Source organism: Euleptes europaea, chromosome 18 (assembly GCF_029931775.1).
Source record: "Euleptes europaea isolate rEulEur1 chromosome 18, rEulEur1.hap1, whole genome shotgun sequence".
Classification (NCBI taxonomy): Eukaryota; Metazoa; Chordata; class Lepidosauria; order Squamata; family Sphaerodactylidae; genus Euleptes; species Euleptes europaea.
Window position 1 is genome coordinate 2,457,290 of NC_079329.1, and position 20,140 is coordinate 2,477,429.

The window sequence follows — 20,140 nt, forward strand, 5'->3', positions numbered from 1 at the left end:
TGATTCTAAGGTTCTATGATCAGAGTAAAAGAAAAAACAGATGAGCTTATCGCAAGAGGTCTGAACTGGGGAGGAATCTGAAACTGGATAACTTTGCCTCTTATTATTGGGGTAAAACTTCCAGAGAGAGTTTAGCCCGGAGGATCCAGATTCTCCACAAGATGAGATTTGGTGGGAGGGCTTTCCCAGCCCTGCAACTGCCATATGCTGTGGTGGATCACCCCTCCACCACTACCTTCTGTTTTTCTCCCTCCCCCCCCGCCCCACTCCTACCGACCCCTTTCCTCTCCCCTCCTCTTTAATCTGTTCTTAATATTCTGCCTCTCTCTGTTCTGCTGAAAGCGGAATTGTTCCCATATGGAGCTGCAGTCTGAAATATGAAGTAATCCTGGCCGGCAGTTTCTTTATCTTGTTGTTCTGCTTGTCTCTATCCCTTTAGTTCCTCCATCTCCTCCTCCCTACTAACGCTCTTTCCCAGACTCTCTCCGCTCAATAGACATGGCAGATCGGCTGCTGGCGTTTTTTTTTTTTTTTAATGCAGGCTTGTCTTTGTCTGCCAGCCCCGCCTATTTCTGGAAAGCATTTTGAAATGAAATAAATGGCAGATTCCCCTCCCGCCCCCTGGTTCAGCGCAAGCGCTTACCCCCTCTTCCTTTTAACATAAGAGCTCGTATTTCTCTAAATAGTCTGCAGTGCATTATGGGCTGCAGCGACCATTAATAATTAAGAAGTTCAATTGAATAGTCAAAATGAGATCATAGCCCAGGTCGGCGTAGCAGCCTCCTGATTGGCTCAGTTCATCCCATCCTGTAAAACCATGGTTTACATGATCAGGGATGTGCTACTGCTGACGGCCGCCCCCCTCCCTGCCCTCCTCTCATGTACCAATCGCCTTCTCCATTTCCAGGTTGCTACAGTCATAGGCAAAACGGATGCCTGAGCCAACCTCCAAACCCTGGTTGCAAAACCCACTTGGAGGCTTTCTCAGTTTGGGTGTCATGGCAACTATAGTTAGAGCAACCTGTAAATGGAGGAGGGAGTCAACATGTGAACGGGGAGAAGAGTTATAGGGGGAAAATGGAGTTTGCAAGCATGCAGTGTGGGGGAGTGACCAAACAAAGACCTTATGGTCCTTTCCTAACTGTTAGCCCTGGAGTTTTTAGGCTTCTCTCTATAGCCACGAGGGCTAGAACCTTCCTGTTTGGAAAAATATTAAGACAGTTTGCGTCTCAAAGTACCTCAGCAGGGTCAGGCAGAATGGGCTTGTGGAATAGGGAGTCCCTTTTTTGTTAGCCAAGATGAAGCCCTTCAGGCAAACATCTTGGCTCAAATGGGTTCCTAAAAATCGGTTCTCCAGTGTTGCTGGAGCACTCCTTATCCTTGGGAAACGTCTCCTTTGGGTAATGGGCCTGGATCACGTGATCTTTGGTCAAAGCCCTCTTTCTCTTCCTCAGCCCTCCTCCTTACTTAGGGTTTAGGGGTGCCATTTTGGCTTGGTTCCACCCGCACTCCCTGGTCTCCAGCTGGCTCTAGGCCCTTCCACTGTGCAGCTCTTCCTGTGCTTGGCAGCTGGGCTTCCAGCTAGGCTGCCTTGTTGCTTCCGACAGTTGAGGCCATGTGTGCCTCTTTGCTCACCTTCTCCTCTTCACCCCGGCTGTGTGAGTGAGAAGAGAGGTAAGGGAGAGCACACGTCGGAGAAAGGGGAAGCCATGCTGTGGCAGGGGTGGTCAGAGCCTCTTCCCCTTGCCCTCTGCTCTTCCTGTGCTTTTCTTTCCCATCTTCAGTCCTCCTGGAAAGGAAGCCTGTTCATGTCAGCACAAGGACCCTCCAACTTCTGTCCGGCCCCTTTGCTTGCCATGTGCCTGTGCTGATGGCAAGAGAAACTTGAGCCACACAGGGTGTGAAGGTGGCCAGCACACCTTGCTCAACCTCAAATAGCTGAAGCACAGGATGAAGTAAGCTGTTCCGCATGGAGACACTCCAGTTAATTGTCACCCAGAAAGGGGTCGTCCAGCTTCCACTGACTTGTTTAAGGCTTATCTTCATATACTCATCTGACCACCGCTTTGGAGATTATTCCTGAGATTCCTCTGTGCAGGGAATCACTTTCAGTACCAAGCTCTACTATTCAGCCTGTCAGCCACACCCAGTGTATACAAAATTGCTAGTGGCCCACATCTGGCTCCAGTATGTTGCAATTTTCCTTTCCCTGGACCCTCTCTTGATCCAGTCGCCATCCGTTGCACTGGTTCTTCATGAGGTTTATTAGGCAGAAGGCAAAGGCATGCTTTCTAGCATGTTCCTGCCCATCCATCTAATTCTGAGGGTCATCCAGAAGATGCTAGATGAATGAGCAGAGGCGTTGCTGGTACTCCCGGCCGAGTTGCCTGTGGTTCCCCTCAGGTGCCAGTCCCAGACAGCCTGGCAACTCCCAGCATGCAAGAATCTGCAGATCTAAAGCCAGTGGTCCTTCTGCAACTGCAGCTGTTCCGCTTGGCATAAGCACAGGCCACAACACTGAATTGAGGCAGGCCCTTGTCTTCCCTCTCTGTTATGCACCTGTGCTTTCTAGCCTTTCTGGTTGAGATTGCTAGGTTTGAAAGTGTGAAATCATAGAGTTGGAAGGGGCCATACAGACCATCTAGTCCAACCCCCTGCTTAATGCAGGATCAGCCTAGAGCATCCCTGACAAATGCTTGTCTAGCCTTTGCTAGACAATCTCAAGGGGTGGATGGGCTGAGCATTAAAGTCCATGCCCGTGGCTCTGTTCCCCTCCACAGGCCTCTCACCCCTCTCCATGAACAGGATGTGAGCTAGGCAAATCCATGGCGCTGGACCGGTTTACAGGGCATGCTTGATTTGGAACGTGTTTTTCAGTCCTCACCAGGTTTGCCCTGTGACCACAGGCCGCCGTGATTCTTGACTGATAGATGTGGGACCTGAGGCTCCCCTAGTGAGTCCTTGGCAGACGTGGGGCTTGAGGTTGCATCTTTATCCACTGGGTTGTATTTAGGAGTTCACTGCTGCAGTTTCAGGCACTTGGCCTTCCTGTTCGGCCAATAAAAAATGCGTAGTTCTGCTCCTTGTGCAGAAAACCAGGGCCCGGGAATATCTGCCAGCCAAAGTCCCAAGGGTCCTTAGAGTCTGGAGCTCCAGTCGGGTCAGACATCAGCGTGCTGGTTCCTGAGGGCTGTGTGTTGACAGCAGATGAAGTGCTGAGGGCAGCGAGATCAAGGAGGCACAGCTTCTACCGCTAGGATTATTGCAAATGATGGATGTCCTTTGCTGTGGGGGAGCTCTTGGCTGGGGGGGCTGGAAGGAGGGAGGGGGAAGGAGGGGTCAGGGCACTGTGGCCTCTGGTCCTGTACCGCAACACCAAGCTTTGTTCCAGTGAGAGCCTGCCTTGGCCTCTGTCGGATTAAATGGAGCATTGGCCTGTTCTGGTTTGGCAGTTCTTGTCTTCCCTGGAGACCGATAAGATCTGAAAGGAGTGAGCAGCTGTAATCCTCGCTTTGCTGGGCTAGAAGGTTATCACTCTCTGCAACGGGAGAGGGAATAATGCTGTTGCTTTGGACAGGCCTGATTCTGTGTCCGTCTGATCTTCCAGCTGAGCAGAGGGCTGCCTTCCCATGACTCACACGCTGCAGTCATGGTTTCGAGGCCTGGAAGGGCCCGTTCACCCCCCCCCCCGATCCCAAACGTTTATCAATGTTATCTACTGCGCTTCCTAGGATGGGAGTATCTGGGGAGGGCTTGCGCTTTGCCCAGCTGCACCCCTGCTGAAGCAACGCCACTTCTGGCACAGACACCGGGCATAGGGCAAGGGAGCCTTTGGGGGTTTGTTCTGGTTTGAGGATCTACCTGACTAAGCGCTCATTCTTTGCAACTGAAAGGAGTGTTGGGTAAATATATTTGCAAGCTTCCTTGAAGACCTAAATGGTAGAAAGGTGGGAAATGAATCTTGGAAGTCACAGTGCGATCGTGCCCTGGCTTGGTAATGTGATTATTATTGTTCCTGGGAACCACTCCTGTAGGATTCTCCTCTGTAAAAAGCCAACCTGAACAGTGACTCAAATGTTTTCCACCTCTGTCTTGAGATCAGCTAGACCCTGTTCTCATCCCTGTATTGTAGTAGAGAATGATTAATGTTACTTTGGGGGAGAAAAGCAGGGTATAAATTAACTAAATAAATAATATAGAAATTGCACTGAGGAGGCGATTTGAGAAGTGTCCTCCTCTGGTGTAGCTAGTCACCTTCTAAATCCTACCCTAACTGTATGAAGAACCAGACACAGGGAGCTTCGACACTCAAAAGCTCAGCCCCCCAAATCTCGTTGGACACAAAGGTGCTCCTGGACTTGAACCTAGATCTTCTACGGCAGACCAACACAGCCACCCTTTGAAACTATCTGTGACGAACTTGAGCCTACTGTGGATGGGGACGGAGAGGCAGGGATTCATTTCCTTCTGTTCCCACATGTAAAACACTAGTGCAGAATAGATATATTGAATTGTCCTACATATGTTTATCATCTCTCTTCCTCTCTCATATATATAGGAGAGAGAGAGGGAGATGGTAAACATATGTAGGACAATTCAGTACATCCGTGTTGTGTACAGAACTGTTCCACTGGGTTTGAAACCTAGAACTGTGCTGTCACTGCCAACCTAAGCAGTTACACCCTTCTAAATCATTAGAAGTCAATGGGATTGCAAGGGTGTAACTCTGTTTAGAGGAGCCCCGTGGCACAGAGTGGTAAGCTGCAGTGCTGCAGTCCTAGCTCTGCTCATGACCTGAGTTTGATCCCAACGGAAGTCGCTTTCAGGTAGCCAGCTCAAGGTTGACTCAGCCTTCCACCCTTCCGAGGTTGGTAAAATGAGTACCCAGGTTGCTGGGGGTAAAGGGAATAAGACTGGGGAAGGCACTGGCAAACCACCCCGTAAACAAAGTCTGCCTAGTAAACGTCGGGATGTGACGTCACCCCATGGGTCAGGAATGACCCGGTGCTTGCACAGGGGACTTTTACCTTTTCCTTTAACTCTGTTTAGGGGGAACTGTGTGTTCCATATGTGAGGTGGGATCAGGATTGGCAGAGGAGAGAGACGAATTGGGGGCGGGGGAGTCAGGATTTCTGTGCTCTCTGGAAATAACGGAACCAGGACTCCTGGATTGTGCTTAGAGGTAGATATGAAGGGTCAAGCATGTTAAGAGTGAGGGAGGCGGCTGTGAGCCAGCGACATTCTTAGGACGTTTTTCCTAGCCCCAGAAAGAGACCGTGTGGGGGGTTTGGGCATTGACACGAGGGTGCTTGAGCAGCTAATATTCTGTTCCCCTCCCCTTTACAGGCCTCTCATTGCCAAAAAGAACCCCAAGATTCCTATGTCCAAAATGATGACTATCATGGGAGCCAAGTGGCGGGAGTTCAGCGCCAACAACCCCTTCAAAGGGTCCACAGCAGCTGTAGCTGCGGCAGCCGCTGCCGCCGCCGCTGCCGTAGCTGAGCAGGTGTCTGCCGCGGTGTCGGCTGTCACTGCTGCGCCTGAGCTGCCACCACCTCCTCCGCTTCAGCCAGCTCAGCCTGCTCCCCTCCGCAAAGCCAAAACCAAAGAAGGCAAAGGTGAGTGTTGTGTGCAGGGTATGTGTGTGCTGGGCTGGGTTAGACGGGGCTCCTGGCTTGATCTGTCCAATTGCCATTGGTCCTAGAGGCCAGGCCTAGTTTGGGAGGGGCCGTGGCTCAGTGGTAGAGCATCTGCTTGGCATGCAGAAGGTCCCAGGTTCAGTCCCCAGCATCTCCAGTTAAAGGGAACTAGGCAAGTAGGTGATATGAAACACCTCTGCCTGAGACCCTGGAGAGCTGCTGCCAGTCTGAGTAGACAAGACTGACTGATGGACTGAGGGTCTGATTCAGTAGAAGGCAGCTTATGTGTTCAGAGCTGTGAAATGTCCAGTCCTGGGGAGGAGGGGCTGGTAGGTAGAGGGGGTTGGGTGACAAAGTTTGTATTTCCTTTGGAGAGGAGTGGCATCAAGGGGGGGTTAATGCAAGAGCCAGGACTCCTTGGTTCTCTGAGATGGGGCTGGGCCCTTTTGGCTTCTCTCAGAATAGAGAAAAAGAATGGCTTAAACTCGAACACGGAAGTCTGGTGTCCGGGGCAACTGACCTCTCCATAGGAACTCTTAACTGCGAGGGGGCTGGGAGTCTTGGTTCCTGGTCTTGGTGCTGTAGTCCATGAGACTACACTAAGAAGCACTGATGTTGGTCCTCATTGACATTGTCACACCTTAGCCTCGTTTTTCTCTGAAGTTGCAGTAAGACAGGGTGATAAATGGTGGCTTGAGCAAACCCTAGTTGGTTGTTATGTCTGAATGCAGACAGCCCAAGAAACCACGGATTGTTGGTTGACACCGAACATGGATTTCAAACTGGGGGTTGTAGCTGGTTTATTTGTTGTTGTTGTTTTAAAAAAATATCCTTTATATTAATTCTGGTTGGTTTGTGACATCTAATTCACAAGACACAGTTTGTTGTCCAGTACTACCTCTTACGGCTCCAAATGGGGATTTGCAACTGACAGCTGGTAGACTTACAGGAATTAGTCTTGCAAACCACACCTTAGAACAAACCAGAGTTTATTGGGATAGCTCAACACAGCCCAAGAGGGGTGGAGTGCAACGAGTTGGAGCAGGATGGGGTAGCAGCAGAGGACTGTCCAGTTCTTGGGGAGGGGAAGCCTGACTCTTGCCAAGCGGTGCCACCTGCCTGCGGTTCTTGTCGCTTCTTGGAAGCCCACCCCCTCGGCAAGGCTTCTCTCTCTCTGCCCTTTCAAGCGAGAGGCAAACCCTGGCGAGGCTTTTTAAGATGAGGTTAGATGGCCATCTGTCTGCAAGGCTGATTCTATGACCTTAGGCAGTTCATGAGAGGACATCTTGGCCATTTTCTGGGCATAGAGTAGGGGCCACTGGGGGTGTGGGGGGGAGGTAGTTGTGAATTTCCTGCATTATGCAGGGGGTTGGACTAGATGACCCTGGTTGTCCCTTCCAACTCTATAATTCTAGGTCTGTCTGTCTTTGCCAACCTTAGGTCCTGGCCACAAGAAACGGAGCAAGAGCCCACGCATCCCGGAGGTGAAGCGGAAGGGCAAGGGGAAGCGGATGGCACCTCTGAAGATCAAGCTGGGCATGATCGGGGGAAAGCGCAAGAAGAGCAGCTCAGTAAGGCTCGCTTCATGATGGTGATGTGAGAATGTCTGTTGTGATGTGGGGAGCTGTTTGGCAGCATGCAAATTAAATTGTATTTGCATATCCTGATGCCTGAACGTGCTTCTGCTAGCCATTGTGTGTGTGTGTGGGAGAACAGGGCTAGATAAGTCACTGAAGCCCTGGCTGGTAGAGATTCTGTTTGCTCCCCCTCCCAGCCCCAAGATACCCCCGGGTGCTGCCTGCCCACGTTGGTGGATGGTGGTGCTAAACTAGACTCGATTCTGGGTTGCACATTCTCTCTTCCTGTCTTGTCACATGGAACAGTGACACTGAATCTCCTGCCCCAGACCATCACCCGGCATGATTAAGAACCTAAGGAGAGCCTTGCTGGATCAGGCCAAAGGTCCAGCTAGTCCAGTGTCATGTTCCCCACAGTCGCCAACCAGATGCCTCTGGGCAGCCCTCAAGTGGGGCCTGAAGGCATTGGCGGTCCCCCTGAGGTTCAAAGGCACACTTTCTCAAACATAGCCCTTTTGTTACAAGCAGGATTCAGACTTGACCAGGGATGACAATCTGTTGGGTTTCAAGTCCAGCACCTTAACCACTCAGCCGACACGGCAACCTTCACAAAAAGTTACCTTGCTCTGTGGTCTTTCTGAGCCCTGTCATTTGAGACCCCTTTTGCCTTATCACTTCTCTACCCTCCCCCAATTTGGAATGCCAGAGATGGATGGATGGCAAGCTGCCTTCTTCTTGCTTACTCTGGGGTCTAGATGTAAGCCTGAGGTGCCCACTTCCTCCCTTCCCCCTGCAATCCTTTCCCATCATTTCCCCTCATTTCTGCCTCTGGAAGGGCCTTTCCTAATGGAGGGCTGCTCCGGTTATGTACAGCATTTGTTTCAGAGCGACGAGTTGGGAGAGCCAGAGGAGGAATCTGACCTTGACAACTCCAGCGTTCACAGCTCCTCCGTGCGTTCAGACAGTTCAGGGAGGGTCAAGAAACTGAAGCGGGGCAGGCCTGGACGGAAGAAGAAAAAAGGTGAGCTTGGGGCATGGGTTGCCAGCAGGGGACACGCGCCAATGCGGCCGTCTCCTTTCCTGCTGCGCTGGGTGGTCTTTGCGTTTGGGTCCAGAAGAGGCAATCCCTGTAGCTTTCCCCTAAAAACAAAGGCCTCTGCTGAGTAAGAAAAGAATTCTAGCTTCCTGGCTGAGTGGAAAAGGAATCCAGAGTTTCAGCCACACTTTCTTCTCATTTCCCTTGGATAGGTCAGCATAAGCATGCAAGTAACTGTGCGCTCCACACCTGTGCTGATAACTTAGGGGGAAGGTCCGAGCCCTGGACTTCCCAAAGGGCTCCTTTCTGCTCTTTCACGGAACACGTGAACACATGAAGCTGCCTTATACTGAATCAGACCCTTGGTCTATCAAAGTCAGTATTGCCTGCTCAGACCGGCAGCGGCTCTCCAGGGTCTCAGGCAGTCTGAACCATCCTTAGTGAACGTAAGGGGTGAATTGCTGAGCATAAGAAGAGCCCTGCTGGATCAGACCCATCAATTCCAGCATTCTGTCCACATCGTGGCCAACCAGCTGTCTCTAGGAAACCCACAAGCAAAATGACTGCGACAGCGTCCTCCTACCCTCATTTAAAGGGGCATACCGCGTCTGGTTCTGGAGGGAGTCCATGTCCATCATGACTAGTAGCCATGATTAGGCCCATCCTCCGAGAATTTGCCCCCTCCCCTTTTAAAGCCTTCCAGATTGGTGCGGCCCATCATGGCATCGTGTGGCAGGGAGTTCCACCATTTAACTATGAGCTGTGTGAAGAATTACTTCCTGTCCTGAATCTCCCAACCTTCAGCTTCAGCCAGATGACCCCAGATTCTAGTATGGGACAAGGAGAAAAGCTTCTCCTCCACTCTCTCCACAGCATGCATAATTTTATAGACCTCTGTCGTGTCTCCCCTTGGTCGTGGAAAGCGCTGTCAAGCAGCAGCTGACGCATGGCGACCCCTTGGGGGTATTCAAGGCAAGAAACGATCAGAGGTGGTTTGCCATTGCCTGCCTCTGCGTTGTGACCCTGGGCATCCTTGGTGGTTGCCCATCCAAATACTAAACAGGGCCAGCCCTCCTTAGCTTCCGAGATCTAATGAGATCGGGCTAGGCTGGGCCATCCAGGTCAGGGCACATCTCCCTTACTCGCCTTTTTTCTACGTTAAACAGCTCTAAGGATTTTAACTGATCCACATAGGGAAGCCGCTTCTCCCTCTCATTGTGGTGCACAGTTTTAATGTGTTTCAGTAGCATCCCTTCTTTGGGGTTGGTGGTAGATGCAATTTGATTGGTGCCCCTTGATTTCCTGGAGAGGGGTCTGGTTGCTGACAGCCCTCCTGCCCCCCCCCGCCCCCCAGACCTGTCCCTCTTCAAGTAAAGAAGTAAGTTGCACTCAGCTTGATGCCCGGGACGTTCGCTTATGCCTTCTGCTTTCTCCCTGCTTCCCCGCCTGGCAGTTGCTGGTGAAGAAGAGGCAGACGGCTACGAGACAGACCACCAAGACTACTGTGAGGTGTGTCAGCAGGGCGGGGAGATCATCCTCTGCGACTCATGTCCCAGAGCTTACCACCTGGTGTGCCTGGATCCGGAGCTAGACAAGGCCCCCGAGGGCAAGTGGAGCTGCCCCCACTGTGTAAGCTGCTCGCCTTTCTTCCTTGTTCTCTGCACACCGGCACCTCCCACCCCTGCCTCCTCCGCTTGCAGGGAAGGAGCTCGCCAGCTGCAGCCCTTGCTTTGCTCCCGGGATAGGTCCAGCTGCCGTTCCAGAGCAGGGGCCCAGGATTCTGTGCTTGCAAAATAACAGTCCAAAAATTAGGCTGATTCAAATCCTGCAACTGGGATAGGTCATGCAAAAAACACCATGCATTTGCATATGCTGATTCGTAGGGTTATGGGCGCAAAACGGGACATGTTTTTAGGCTAGGGGTGGTGGGAAAGATTGGGGTGCAGAGGGACTGTGGGGGTGCTGTGTGCATAGAGACAAGGAGACGGGGGCTCGGGTTTAGCGGAGGGGGCTGCAAGCGGTCCACTCAGCTGCCTTGTAGTTTCCAGTCAAACCTTCATGTGTTGCTATATTGCTTCAGAACCGTGAGGACCAAAAGTCCGCTCTCAACAAAAATGGGAAACGGTGATGCTTTCCATTCTGGTGCTTTGTTAGGAGCTGCAGTTTGCTCTGGTGGGGTGCAGGCGTCTGGCTCTTTGGGAAGAATCCCCAGCTTAATTCTTGCGGGCAACTCTGGGCTTCCTAACTGATGACTGCTCTGTCGTGGCTACGGCTTTGCCCGTTTGTTGCTTGCCTTTTGCCGAGAATTCAGGCATTGCGAAGTCAGGCGCCAAAATGGCTGAAATCCATCTGAGTGCTTACCAAGATGCTCTGGCTTCTGTCGTTCTGCACCTTTGTGTGCCGATAGCCACGTGGCCCGTATGTCATGATCCAGCTCTCTCTCTCTGCCTCTCTCTTTGGTTGTGCCGTGCCCCTGGCTTGCAGGAGAAGGAAGGGGTGCAGTGGGAGCCGAAGGAGGAGGAAGAGGAGTATGAAGGGGAGATGGACGACGGTGAAAAGGAGGAGGAGGATGACCACATGGAGTACTGCCGGGTCTGCAAGGATGGCGGCGAGCTCTTGTGCTGTGACGCTTGCATCTCCTCCTACCACATTCACTGCCTCAACCCACCGCTCCCAGAGATCCCCAACGGGGAATGGCTGTGTCCTCGCTGCACGGTGAGGGCAAAGGGAGATGGTTGTCATGATGGACGTGGGAGAGACCGGGCTGTGAGGGGTGGGGTGTGATGAGAAAGACCCCAGGACACCCACTAGGTAGTGAGGCGCCCTGGTTTCATTCAGGACCGTCTCCCGAGCAAGGTGGATGAAATGGATGAAGGACTGTCTTCTCCTGTACATTCCTGCCTGGGAACTAAGATCACAGGCAGAAACCCTCTTGACTGTCCCATCAACCAAAGAAGCTTGTCTGGCGGGCACGCAAGAGAGGGCCTTTTCTGTGGCAGTGCCGCGACTATGGAACAGCCTTCTTGGGGTGATGTGTCCAGCTCACTCATTCTCAATCTTTAGGAGGTAGCTGAAGACAGTTTTATTCATGATAGCATTTTATTAGTTCTTCTGCCTACCAGCAGAATTGTAAATGGTTTTAAATGGTTTTTATGAATTTTATGTATTTTGTAAGCCACCTTGAATTCCTATAAGGTGGAAAGGTGGCTAATAAATGTTTTAAATAAATAAAATAAACATAAGTGAATAAATTATGTTGCCCCAGAAGGTCGGAACAGAACCAACGGGTGGAAATTAAATCAAAAGAGTTTCCGTCTAGACATTAGGAAGAATTTTCTAACAGCTAGAGCGGTTCCTCAGTGGAACAGGCTTCCTCGGGAGGTGGTAAGTGCTCCTTCCCTGGAAGTTTTTAAGAAGAGGCCAGATGGCCATCTGTCAGCAATGATGATTCTGTGACCTTAAGCAGATGATGAGAGGGAGGGCATCTTGGCCATCTTCTGGGCATGGAGTAGGGGGTCACTGAGGGTGTGGGGTGGAGGTAGTTGTGAATTTCTTGCATTGTGCAGGGGGTTGGACTAGATGGCCCTGGTGGTCCCTTCCAACTCTATGATTCTATAAAATGGCTGGCTGGGACCTGGTGTCTCTGATGCTTTTCTTTCCCCTTCCCAGTGTCCCATGCTGAAAGGCCGTGTACAGAAAATCCTACACTGGCGATGGGGGGAGCCCCCGACCCCAGTAGCCATTCCCCTGCCGTCTGACCTCAAGCCGGAAGACCCGCCGCCGAAGTTGCTGCAAGGGCGTTCGGAACGCGAGTTCTTTGTCAAATGGGTTGGCCTCTCCTATTGGCACTGCTGCTGGATCAAGGAACTACAGGTACAGCTTTGTCTAATATTGGGAGGGGCCATGGCTCAGTGGTAGAGCATCTGCTTGGTATGCAGAAGGTCCCAGGTTCAATTCCCAGCATCTCCAGTTAAAAGGACTAGGCCAGTAGGTGATGTGAAAGACCTCTGCCTGAGACCCTGGAGAGCCGGTGCTGACTTTGATGGACCGAGGGTCTGATTCAGTATAAGGCAGGTTCATATGTTCATATGTCACCTCTGAGCCAGGTCTGCTATTGGTCTCTGGACTCATTCTTATACTTGCACCCCTATTTCACTCTCCTCTTGTCCTGGCCCTCCTCCCTCCCCACTAGCTCGAGATCTTCCACCTGGTGATGTACAGAAATTACCAGCGGAAGAATGACATGGATGAGCCCCCGCCGCTTGACTATGGCTCCGGTGAGGACGACGGCAAGAGCGAGAAGAGGAAGAACAAAGACCCTTTCTATGCTGAGATGGAGGAAAAGTTCTACCGCTACGGCATCAAGCCTGACTGGATGACCATCCACCGCGTTCTAAACCACAGGTCAGCCGGGGCGTGTGTGTTAGTGAGTGAGTAAGGGAGACAGGCACAAAAACGGAGGCTTTGCATGGCCTGGTGAGAACCCGGCCAGCCCTTGGAGACTCTGTGGTCAGCCCTGATGGAACATAAGAAAGGCCCTGCTGGATCAGACCAAGGCCCATCAAGTCCAGCAGTCTGTTTACACAGTGGCCAACCACGTGCCTCTAGACAACTGCACCAGCCTTATCGTGCCTGTGTTCCACAGCACCTAATATAATGGGCATGTTCCTCTGATGCTGGAGAGAATAGGTATGCATCATAAGTACATAAGAAAAGCCCTGCTGGATCAGACCAAGGTCCATCAAGTCCAGCAGTCTGTTTGCACAGTGGCCAACCAGGGGCCTCTAAGAGGCCCGCAAACAAGATTACTGCAGCAGCATTATCCTGCCTGTGTTTCACAGCACCTAATATCACAGGCATGCTCCTCTGAGACTGGAGTGTTTGGATGCATTAAGAGCTGGCTACATGCACTACTGGGACCACCAGAGGAGCATAGATTGGGGTGCAGATGTCTGTTGCCTCCCACAGGGCATCTGTCAGGTTCCTGTGATTCTTTTCTTTTAAGGACAATCAAGCTTCCAGCTCTCATCACTGTAGAAAAGAATCCACATTGATTTTAAATGTACAGCATTTTTAATATGCTTTCCACCAAGATAATATTTTTGCTGGAAGAAACTTAGTTATTCATGGAGGTGCCAACTCCCCCCCAGGACATGATAATATGTTTTGTGGTGTTTGTATAAAGTGGGGCGGGGAGGGCAGCATGGTACACCCCGATCTTGTCAGATCTCAGAAGCTAACTGGGGTTGTTACTTGTATGGGAGACCACTGAGGAAGACTCAGATGAGGAAGGCAATGGCAACCCACCTCTGCTTCTCATTTGCCTTGAAAGCCCCTTGCTGGGGTCACCCTAAGTTGGCTGTGACTTGACAGCACTTCACATACATTTATTAAGTGGATCTCACCACTTGCTTGTGGCAAGGAGGGCATCTTGGCCATCTTCTGGGCATGGAGTAGGGGTCACTGTGTGTGTGTGTGGGGGAGCTAGTTGTGAATTTCCTGCATTATGCAGGGGGTTGGTCTAGATGACCCTGGTGGTCCCTTCCAATCTATGATTCTAAGCCAGCCCAATTTGCATGTTCTTGTTTCCCCCCCGGTTTTCTCCTTTCCCTTTGTCTCACTTGTTTTCTGCAATGCAGTATTGACAAAAAGGGCAACTACCACTACCTGGTGAAATGGCGGGACCTTTCCTATGATCAGTCCACGTGGGAGGAGGATGAGATGGCCATTCCTGAATATGAGTATCACAAGCAGGCCTATTGGCAGCACAGGTAAGAAGGAGCTGTGCCCCATCCTCATGGTTGCTGGGTTGGAGGGGCATGGAGAGGGGCAGAGCAGGGCAGCATTTGACTCTTTGGGTCGTTCTGGCAGCTGCGGCACGAGGGGCAAGGCAGCAGGTGAACACCTGACTAATGGGTGCCTTTCCTCTAGGGAGCTAATTATGGGTGAAGATCCCGCTCAGCCTAAGAAGTACAAGAAGAAGAAGAAGGAACTGACCTCGGAGGACCCTCCAAACTCTCCCAGCAACGATGTAAGTTCCGGGGCAGTGGCTGCTAGAGTGGTGTAGGCCTGAGGCAGTGCGGTGTTAAAATCTGGTGCTCTCCTCTGCTCTGCTCTGGTTAGACCTCACCTGGAGTATTGTGTTCAGTTTTGGGCACCACAATTTAAGAAAGATGTAGACAACCTAGAACGTGTCCAGAGGAGGTGAGGGGTCTGGAGACCAAGTCCTATGAGGAAAGGTTGAAGGAGCTGGGTATGTTTAGGCTGAAGAGGAGAAGACTGAGAGGGGGTATGATAACCATTTTCAAGTACTTGAAGGGCTGTCCTATAGAGGAGGGTGCCGAGTTGTTTTCTGTTGCCCCAAAAGGTTGGACCAGAACCAACGGGTTAAAATTAAATCAAAAGAGTTTCCATCTAGACATTAGGAAGAATTTTCTAACAGTTAGAGCGGTTCCTCAGTGGAACAGGCTTCCTCGGGAGGTGGTAAGCTCTCCTTCCCTGGAGGTTTAAAGAAGAGGCTAGATGGCCATCTGTCAGCAATGCTGATTCTATGACCTTAGGCAGTTCATGAGAGGGAGGGCATCTTGGTCATCTTCTGGTCACTGAAGGTGTGTGGGGGGGGGAGGTAGTTGTGAATTTCCTGCATTGTGCAGGGGGTTGGACTAGATGACCCTGGTGGTCCCTTCCAACTCTATGATTCTTCCTCCTTGCAGCCCACAGTGAAGTACGACAGCCAGCCGCGCTTCATCACCGCCACGGGGGGGACTCTGCACATGTACCAGCTGGAAGGCCTGAACTGGCTGCGATTCTCCTGGGCCCAGGGCACAGACACCATCCTGGCGGACGAGATGGGTCTTGGCAAGACCATCCAGACCATCGTCTTCTTGTACTCGCTGTACAGGGAGGTAAGACCTGATCCACACTGTCTGTGGATGAGAAGGGCGGCCCTGTGTGAGTTATGCACCTTGCTTGCAAAGGCAGGAGCAGAAAATGCTGAGGAGTGGGGCGGGGGCTCCTCCATTCTCCTTCTGCCCACTCCCCAGAGACTTGGTGTGTCCAGACTCTGCTCTTTTTCTTTTCTTTTTTGCAAACAGTTCCTAAGATTTCCTAAGGAAATTCAGCAGTCCTCCCAGGAGTTTGCATGCTCGTCTGTGATGCACACACATTGCATATAGTTGGCCTGCCGTAGAAGAGCTAGATTTGAGTCCAGTAACACCTTAGAGACCAACAAGATTTTCAGGGTATGAGCTTTTGAAAGTCAAAGCTCAGATACAAGTAGGAATGGAGACCCCTGAGTCCTTATATCCAGACAGAAAATGGCAGGGGTGTTGTAAAGAAAGGAGTCAGGATGCACGGGGGTGAGGGGTGGGGAAATGCAGAATGTAGTCATTTTTATTAGAGCCGGTGAGAAATGCTCAGGGGCAGAAAATTACCATCTGTTGTGAGATAAGAATCCTAAGTCAAGCTGATTGCATTTTGCATTGTACTTCTTCATCCCGACTTCCTTCCTCACAATACGCCTCTCACACATCTGCATGAAATATTGGTGTTTCAGTCAGCATTCATAAAGCCGCCCCAGGCTTTTCTGTTGGAGGCAGGGGGTCAGTCCTCAGGGCAGTGACTGTGTGTGCGTGTCTTGTCCACCTTCTGTGCAGCACCCAGCACAATGCTGCTGCTGAGTAAACGTTTGGTAGGAAGAATGCACGAGGCCTAGGCAAAGGGCCCTTTCTGTGAGCAGCTGTTATTTCTGTATGAACAGCTGCTGCAGCTGGCTGTGTATCAGCAATCCCAGCAGAGCCACGGGGAGAACCTTGCTCGTTCTGGCAGCCAGCATTTTATGAATGGGTTTTTCTTTGCCTAGCTTAGCCCCTGGGAGCCAAGAGCGAAGCGCTGGAGAGTCGCTGCATCAGACTTGGTCAGGGCTGGGAGTGGCTGACAGCCCACTCACTCCCCAGAGAAGCTCCTTCCAGGCCTGACGTGGCTTCCTCATCCTCTGCCTCCTTCAGGGCCACACCAAGGGTCCCTTCCTGGTCAGCGCTCCACTGTCCACCATCATCAACTGGGAGCGGGAGTTCCAGATGTGGGCGCCCAACTTCTATGTGGTGACCTACACGGGGGACAAGGACAGCCGCTCCATCATCCGCGAAAATGAGTTCTCCTTCGAGGACAATGCCATGAAGGGTGGGAAGAAGGCCTTCAAAATGAAAGTAAGTGGGAACACATGCATGAACCTGCCTTAAACTGAAACAGACCCTTGGTCCATCGAGGTCAGCATTGTCTACTCTAACTGGCAGCGGCTCTCCAAGGTCTCCGGCAGAGGTCTTTCACGTCATCTGCTACCTGGTCTTTTAACTGTAGATGCCGGGGATTGAACCTGGACCTTCTGCATGCCAAGCAGATGTCCTTCCATTCAGCCACAGCCCCTACCTACAGGGGTTCCTCTCCCTGCTAGCTGCAGCAGCTGCTCCTTTGTTTACGTGGGAGCTTGCCCTGGGTCTGGCGTTGCTGGGTGCGGACAGTGGGTAGCCACAGTCTGACCCTTTAGGGTGAGAGGCAGCTGATTAACCCCTTCCCTGAAGAGGAGGGGGTAATCCTTGTTGGTCAGGGTGGAGCACAGCTGTGTTTAAACCCCCCCTTCTTCCACAGAGAGAAGCTCAGGTGAAGTTTCATGTCCTCCTCACCTCCTACGAGCTGGTCACCATTGACCAGGCCGCACTGGCGTCCATCCAGTGGGCCTGCCTTGTTGTGGACGAAGCTCACCGACTGAAGAACAACCAGTCCAAAGTGAGTTGTGAAGCTGCGTGTGGCTGGCATGGAGCAGATTCCAGGAGCAGGCGGGGGAGGGGAGCTGTGCTCTGGGCAAGGGGAGGGGGACAAGGCCAGCCGCTCTGACAGCAGCCCCCGCTCTCGGCTCCAGTTCTTCAGGGTGCTCAACGGCTACAAGATCGACCACAAGCTGCTGCTGACGGGGACCCCGCTGCAGAACAACCTGGAGGAATTGTTCCACCTGCTGAATTTCCTCACGCCGGAGAGATTCAAGTATGGCCAAGTCAGCTCTTCCTTTTCCCATTGTAGCCAGTCATCGAGATGCTTGGTCTTAGGGGTGTAGTGGTTAAGAGCGGTGTTTTGGAGCGGTGGACTCTGATCTGGACAACCGGGTTTGATTTCCCCACTCCTCCACATGAACCCTGCTGGGTGACCTTGGGCTAGTCACAGTTCTTTCTGAACTCTCTCGGCCCCTCCCACCTCACAGGGTGTCTGTTGTGGGGAGGGGAAGGGAAGGTGACCGTAAGCCAGTTTGATTCTTCCTTAAGGGGTAGAGAAAGTCGGCATATAAAAACCAACTCTTGTTCTTACCACCATTATTGAATGGCAAAGTAGCCGGCCTGGACGTAATAGGGTGGGATGGCTACAGGGCTTGGCGCCTATGATCTTGCCCCACAGCATGAAGGGGCGCTCTGCCTCACTCTGTTATTGTAAAGAGACTAGGGAGGAAAACTTTACCAGGGTGCTTTTCAGCATTTGAATCCTTGAAAGGATGTCTCCCCCTGCTGGTCAGACCTGCACATCGCCACCACACTGGCTTGGCCCTTTGGTCATTCCCAAGGGAGAAGTGGCCGGTGGAATTTTATTCTGCTGGTAGCGCTCCCTCCACAATTTTGGCTTCTCTTTCAGGCGAAGGAGAATGTCCAGTGGGCAGGAGAGAATTCCCCTCTCATGCTTTTGTCCAGATTTCACAGAGGAAGCTGTCAAATCTATCCCAGTCGAGTCCAGAAAACGGAAATGTATTAAGGCCCCCTCTCCCAAAATCACTGTTTTAGTTAGAGTTGATTGAGTCTTGGCGTTTCCTCTCCTCATTCACACCTCCTGGCCCCTGGCGCTTCGCTCCCTCTGCCACCTCCATCTCCCTCCCACAAACATTTCACCGCAGGATCCTCCGGTTTGCAGATTTAGCAAATGTGTTGCAGCTTAGTCTTGGAATTTGTGCCTCTCTGTTGACAAATGTAGAGGACTTCTCCAGAATCTGAGCAGGGCTGGTGATGACTCGCCTCTCCCCTAAAGTCACAGGAGTGGTTAGCAAGGGTTTCTGAAGCCAGTAAACATTCATGCTTTTAGATTCTGATTTCTTCCCTTATAAATTCCTGTGACTTGAATTCCTGTGACACCTGCAAAATTGCTTCCTCTCTGGCTCATGGTGCCTTCCCTTCTGTGTGGGGCTTTCTCCCTAGTTTCAAGTTTTTATCTTGGCAGATTCATAAATGAGAAAATGCTGAAGCAGCTGAAAAAATGGAGATCTGGCTGCTGCTCTAAGCCACAGTCCTCAGAGCAAACAGTGGCCGGGTCTTTGGCCTGGAGCATCATGCTGCATCTCTTCTAATGTGCCTTGACCTGGATGGTTCATGCTAGCCCGGTCTTGTCCAATCTCAGAAGCTAAGGAGGGTCAGCCCCGGTTGGTACCTGGATGGGAGATCACCAAGGAAGTCCAGGGTTGCTACCAGAGGCAGGCAGTGGCAAACCAACTCCGAAGTCTCTTGCCTGGGAAAACCATACGGGGTGGCCGTAAGTTGGCTGTGACTTGATGGCACTTTCCACCACCCCCTTATGATGTAGCTCTTCATCCCGACGAGGGTTTCTGCCTCTGCCTTTTCTGTGCGTGAAATGGTTCCAGGGGTGTTAGGCTAACCGCCGCCTTGTCACCTCACCCGTAGTAACCTGGAAGGCTTCCTGGAGGAATTTGCTGACATCTCCAAGGAAGACCAAATCAAAAAGCTCCATGACCTGCTGGGCCCCCACATGCTCCGCCGATTGAAGGCCGACGTCTTCAAGAACATGCCCGCCAAGACTGAGCTCATTGTCCGGGTGGAGCTCAGCCCCATGCAGAAGTATGAATGGGGCTGGGGGCTGGGTGGAAGTTGGGGTTTGGATGGGGAGGAAGCAAGACTGGAATTGTGTGGGTATGAGTATCATCCTTGGTAAGAATTTACCAGTGGAAGTGAGGATTCTTCGGTCTGGAAAGGGCGGCGGGGAGATAGAGTTTGCCAGGTCAGAGGAGTTGGCTGGGTTTGTGGGGGGTGAGTCTAGTTTCCTGAATTCTCTGAAAGGACAATTTAAATCATGGGAGGGGAGGGTGGAAGAGCCAAGTGGTGGTTTGGAGCGGTGGACTCTGAGCTGGAGAACCAGGTTTGATTCCCCCACTCCTCCACATGAGCAGTGGATGCTAATCTGGTGAACCGGTTTGGTTTTCCCACTCCTCCACATGAAGCCAGCTGGGTGACCTTGGGCTAGTCGCAGCTCTCTTAGAGCTCTGTCAGCCCCACCTACCTCACAGGGTGTCTGTTGTGGGGAGGGGAAGGGAAGGTGATTGTAAGCCAGTTTGATTGTTCCTTAAGTGGTAGAGAAAGTCAGCATATAAAAACCAACTCTTCTTCCTCCTCTTCCTCCTCCACCCCCCAAATCAGGAAATACTACAAATACATCCTGACTCGCAACTTTGAGGCTTTGAATTCACGTGGAGGTGGGAATCAGGTCTCCTTGCTCAATATCATGATGGATCTGAAGAAATGCTGTAACCATCCCTACCTCTTCCCTGTTGCTGCAATGGTACGTCTTGCCCTGCCAGCGGGGTGGGTGGGGCTAGAGCAGCACAGTCCACTGGGGAGGGGGCTGCGTCATAAGAACATAAGAAAGGCCCTGCTGGATCAGACCAAGGCCCATCAAGTCCAGCAGTCTGTTCACACAGTGGCCAACCAGGTGCCTTTAGGAAGCCACAAACAAGACGAGTGCAGCAGCATCATCCTGCCTGTGTTCCACCGCACCCAAAATAGTAGGCATCCTCCTCTGATACTAGAGAGAATAGGTATGCAGCATGACCAGTATCCATTCTAACT

The 20,140-nt window shown here is 51.7% G+C and overlaps 1 protein-coding gene across 1 annotated transcript in view; it reads left to right on the forward strand.

Moving 5' to 3' along the window:
• CHD3 (chromodomain helicase DNA binding protein 3) overlaps window positions 1-20,140 on the forward strand; it is a 55,797-nt gene that overhangs the window by 14,876 nt on the left and 20,781 nt on the right. The window contains exons 5-19 of the mRNA XM_056863463.1: window positions 5,347-5,618; window positions 7,080-7,210; window positions 8,090-8,237; window positions 9,706-9,881; window positions 10,737-10,967; window positions 11,922-12,125; window positions 12,445-12,656; window positions 13,892-14,023; window positions 14,184-14,283; window positions 14,966-15,157; window positions 16,259-16,459; window positions 16,899-17,036; window positions 17,170-17,291; window positions 18,962-19,135; window positions 19,712-19,853. Of these exons, the coding sequence (XP_056719441.1) occupies window positions 5,347-5,618; window positions 7,080-7,210; window positions 8,090-8,237; window positions 9,706-9,881; window positions 10,737-10,967; window positions 11,922-12,125; window positions 12,445-12,656; window positions 13,892-14,023; window positions 14,184-14,283; window positions 14,966-15,157; window positions 16,259-16,459; window positions 16,899-17,036; window positions 17,170-17,291; window positions 18,962-19,135; window positions 19,712-19,853 (2,575 nt within the window). The remainder of the gene's footprint in view (window positions 1-5,346; window positions 5,619-7,079; window positions 7,211-8,089; window positions 8,238-9,705; window positions 9,882-10,736; window positions 10,968-11,921; window positions 12,126-12,444; window positions 12,657-13,891; window positions 14,024-14,183; window positions 14,284-14,965; window positions 15,158-16,258; window positions 16,460-16,898; window positions 17,037-17,169; window positions 17,292-18,961; window positions 19,136-19,711; window positions 19,854-20,140) is intronic.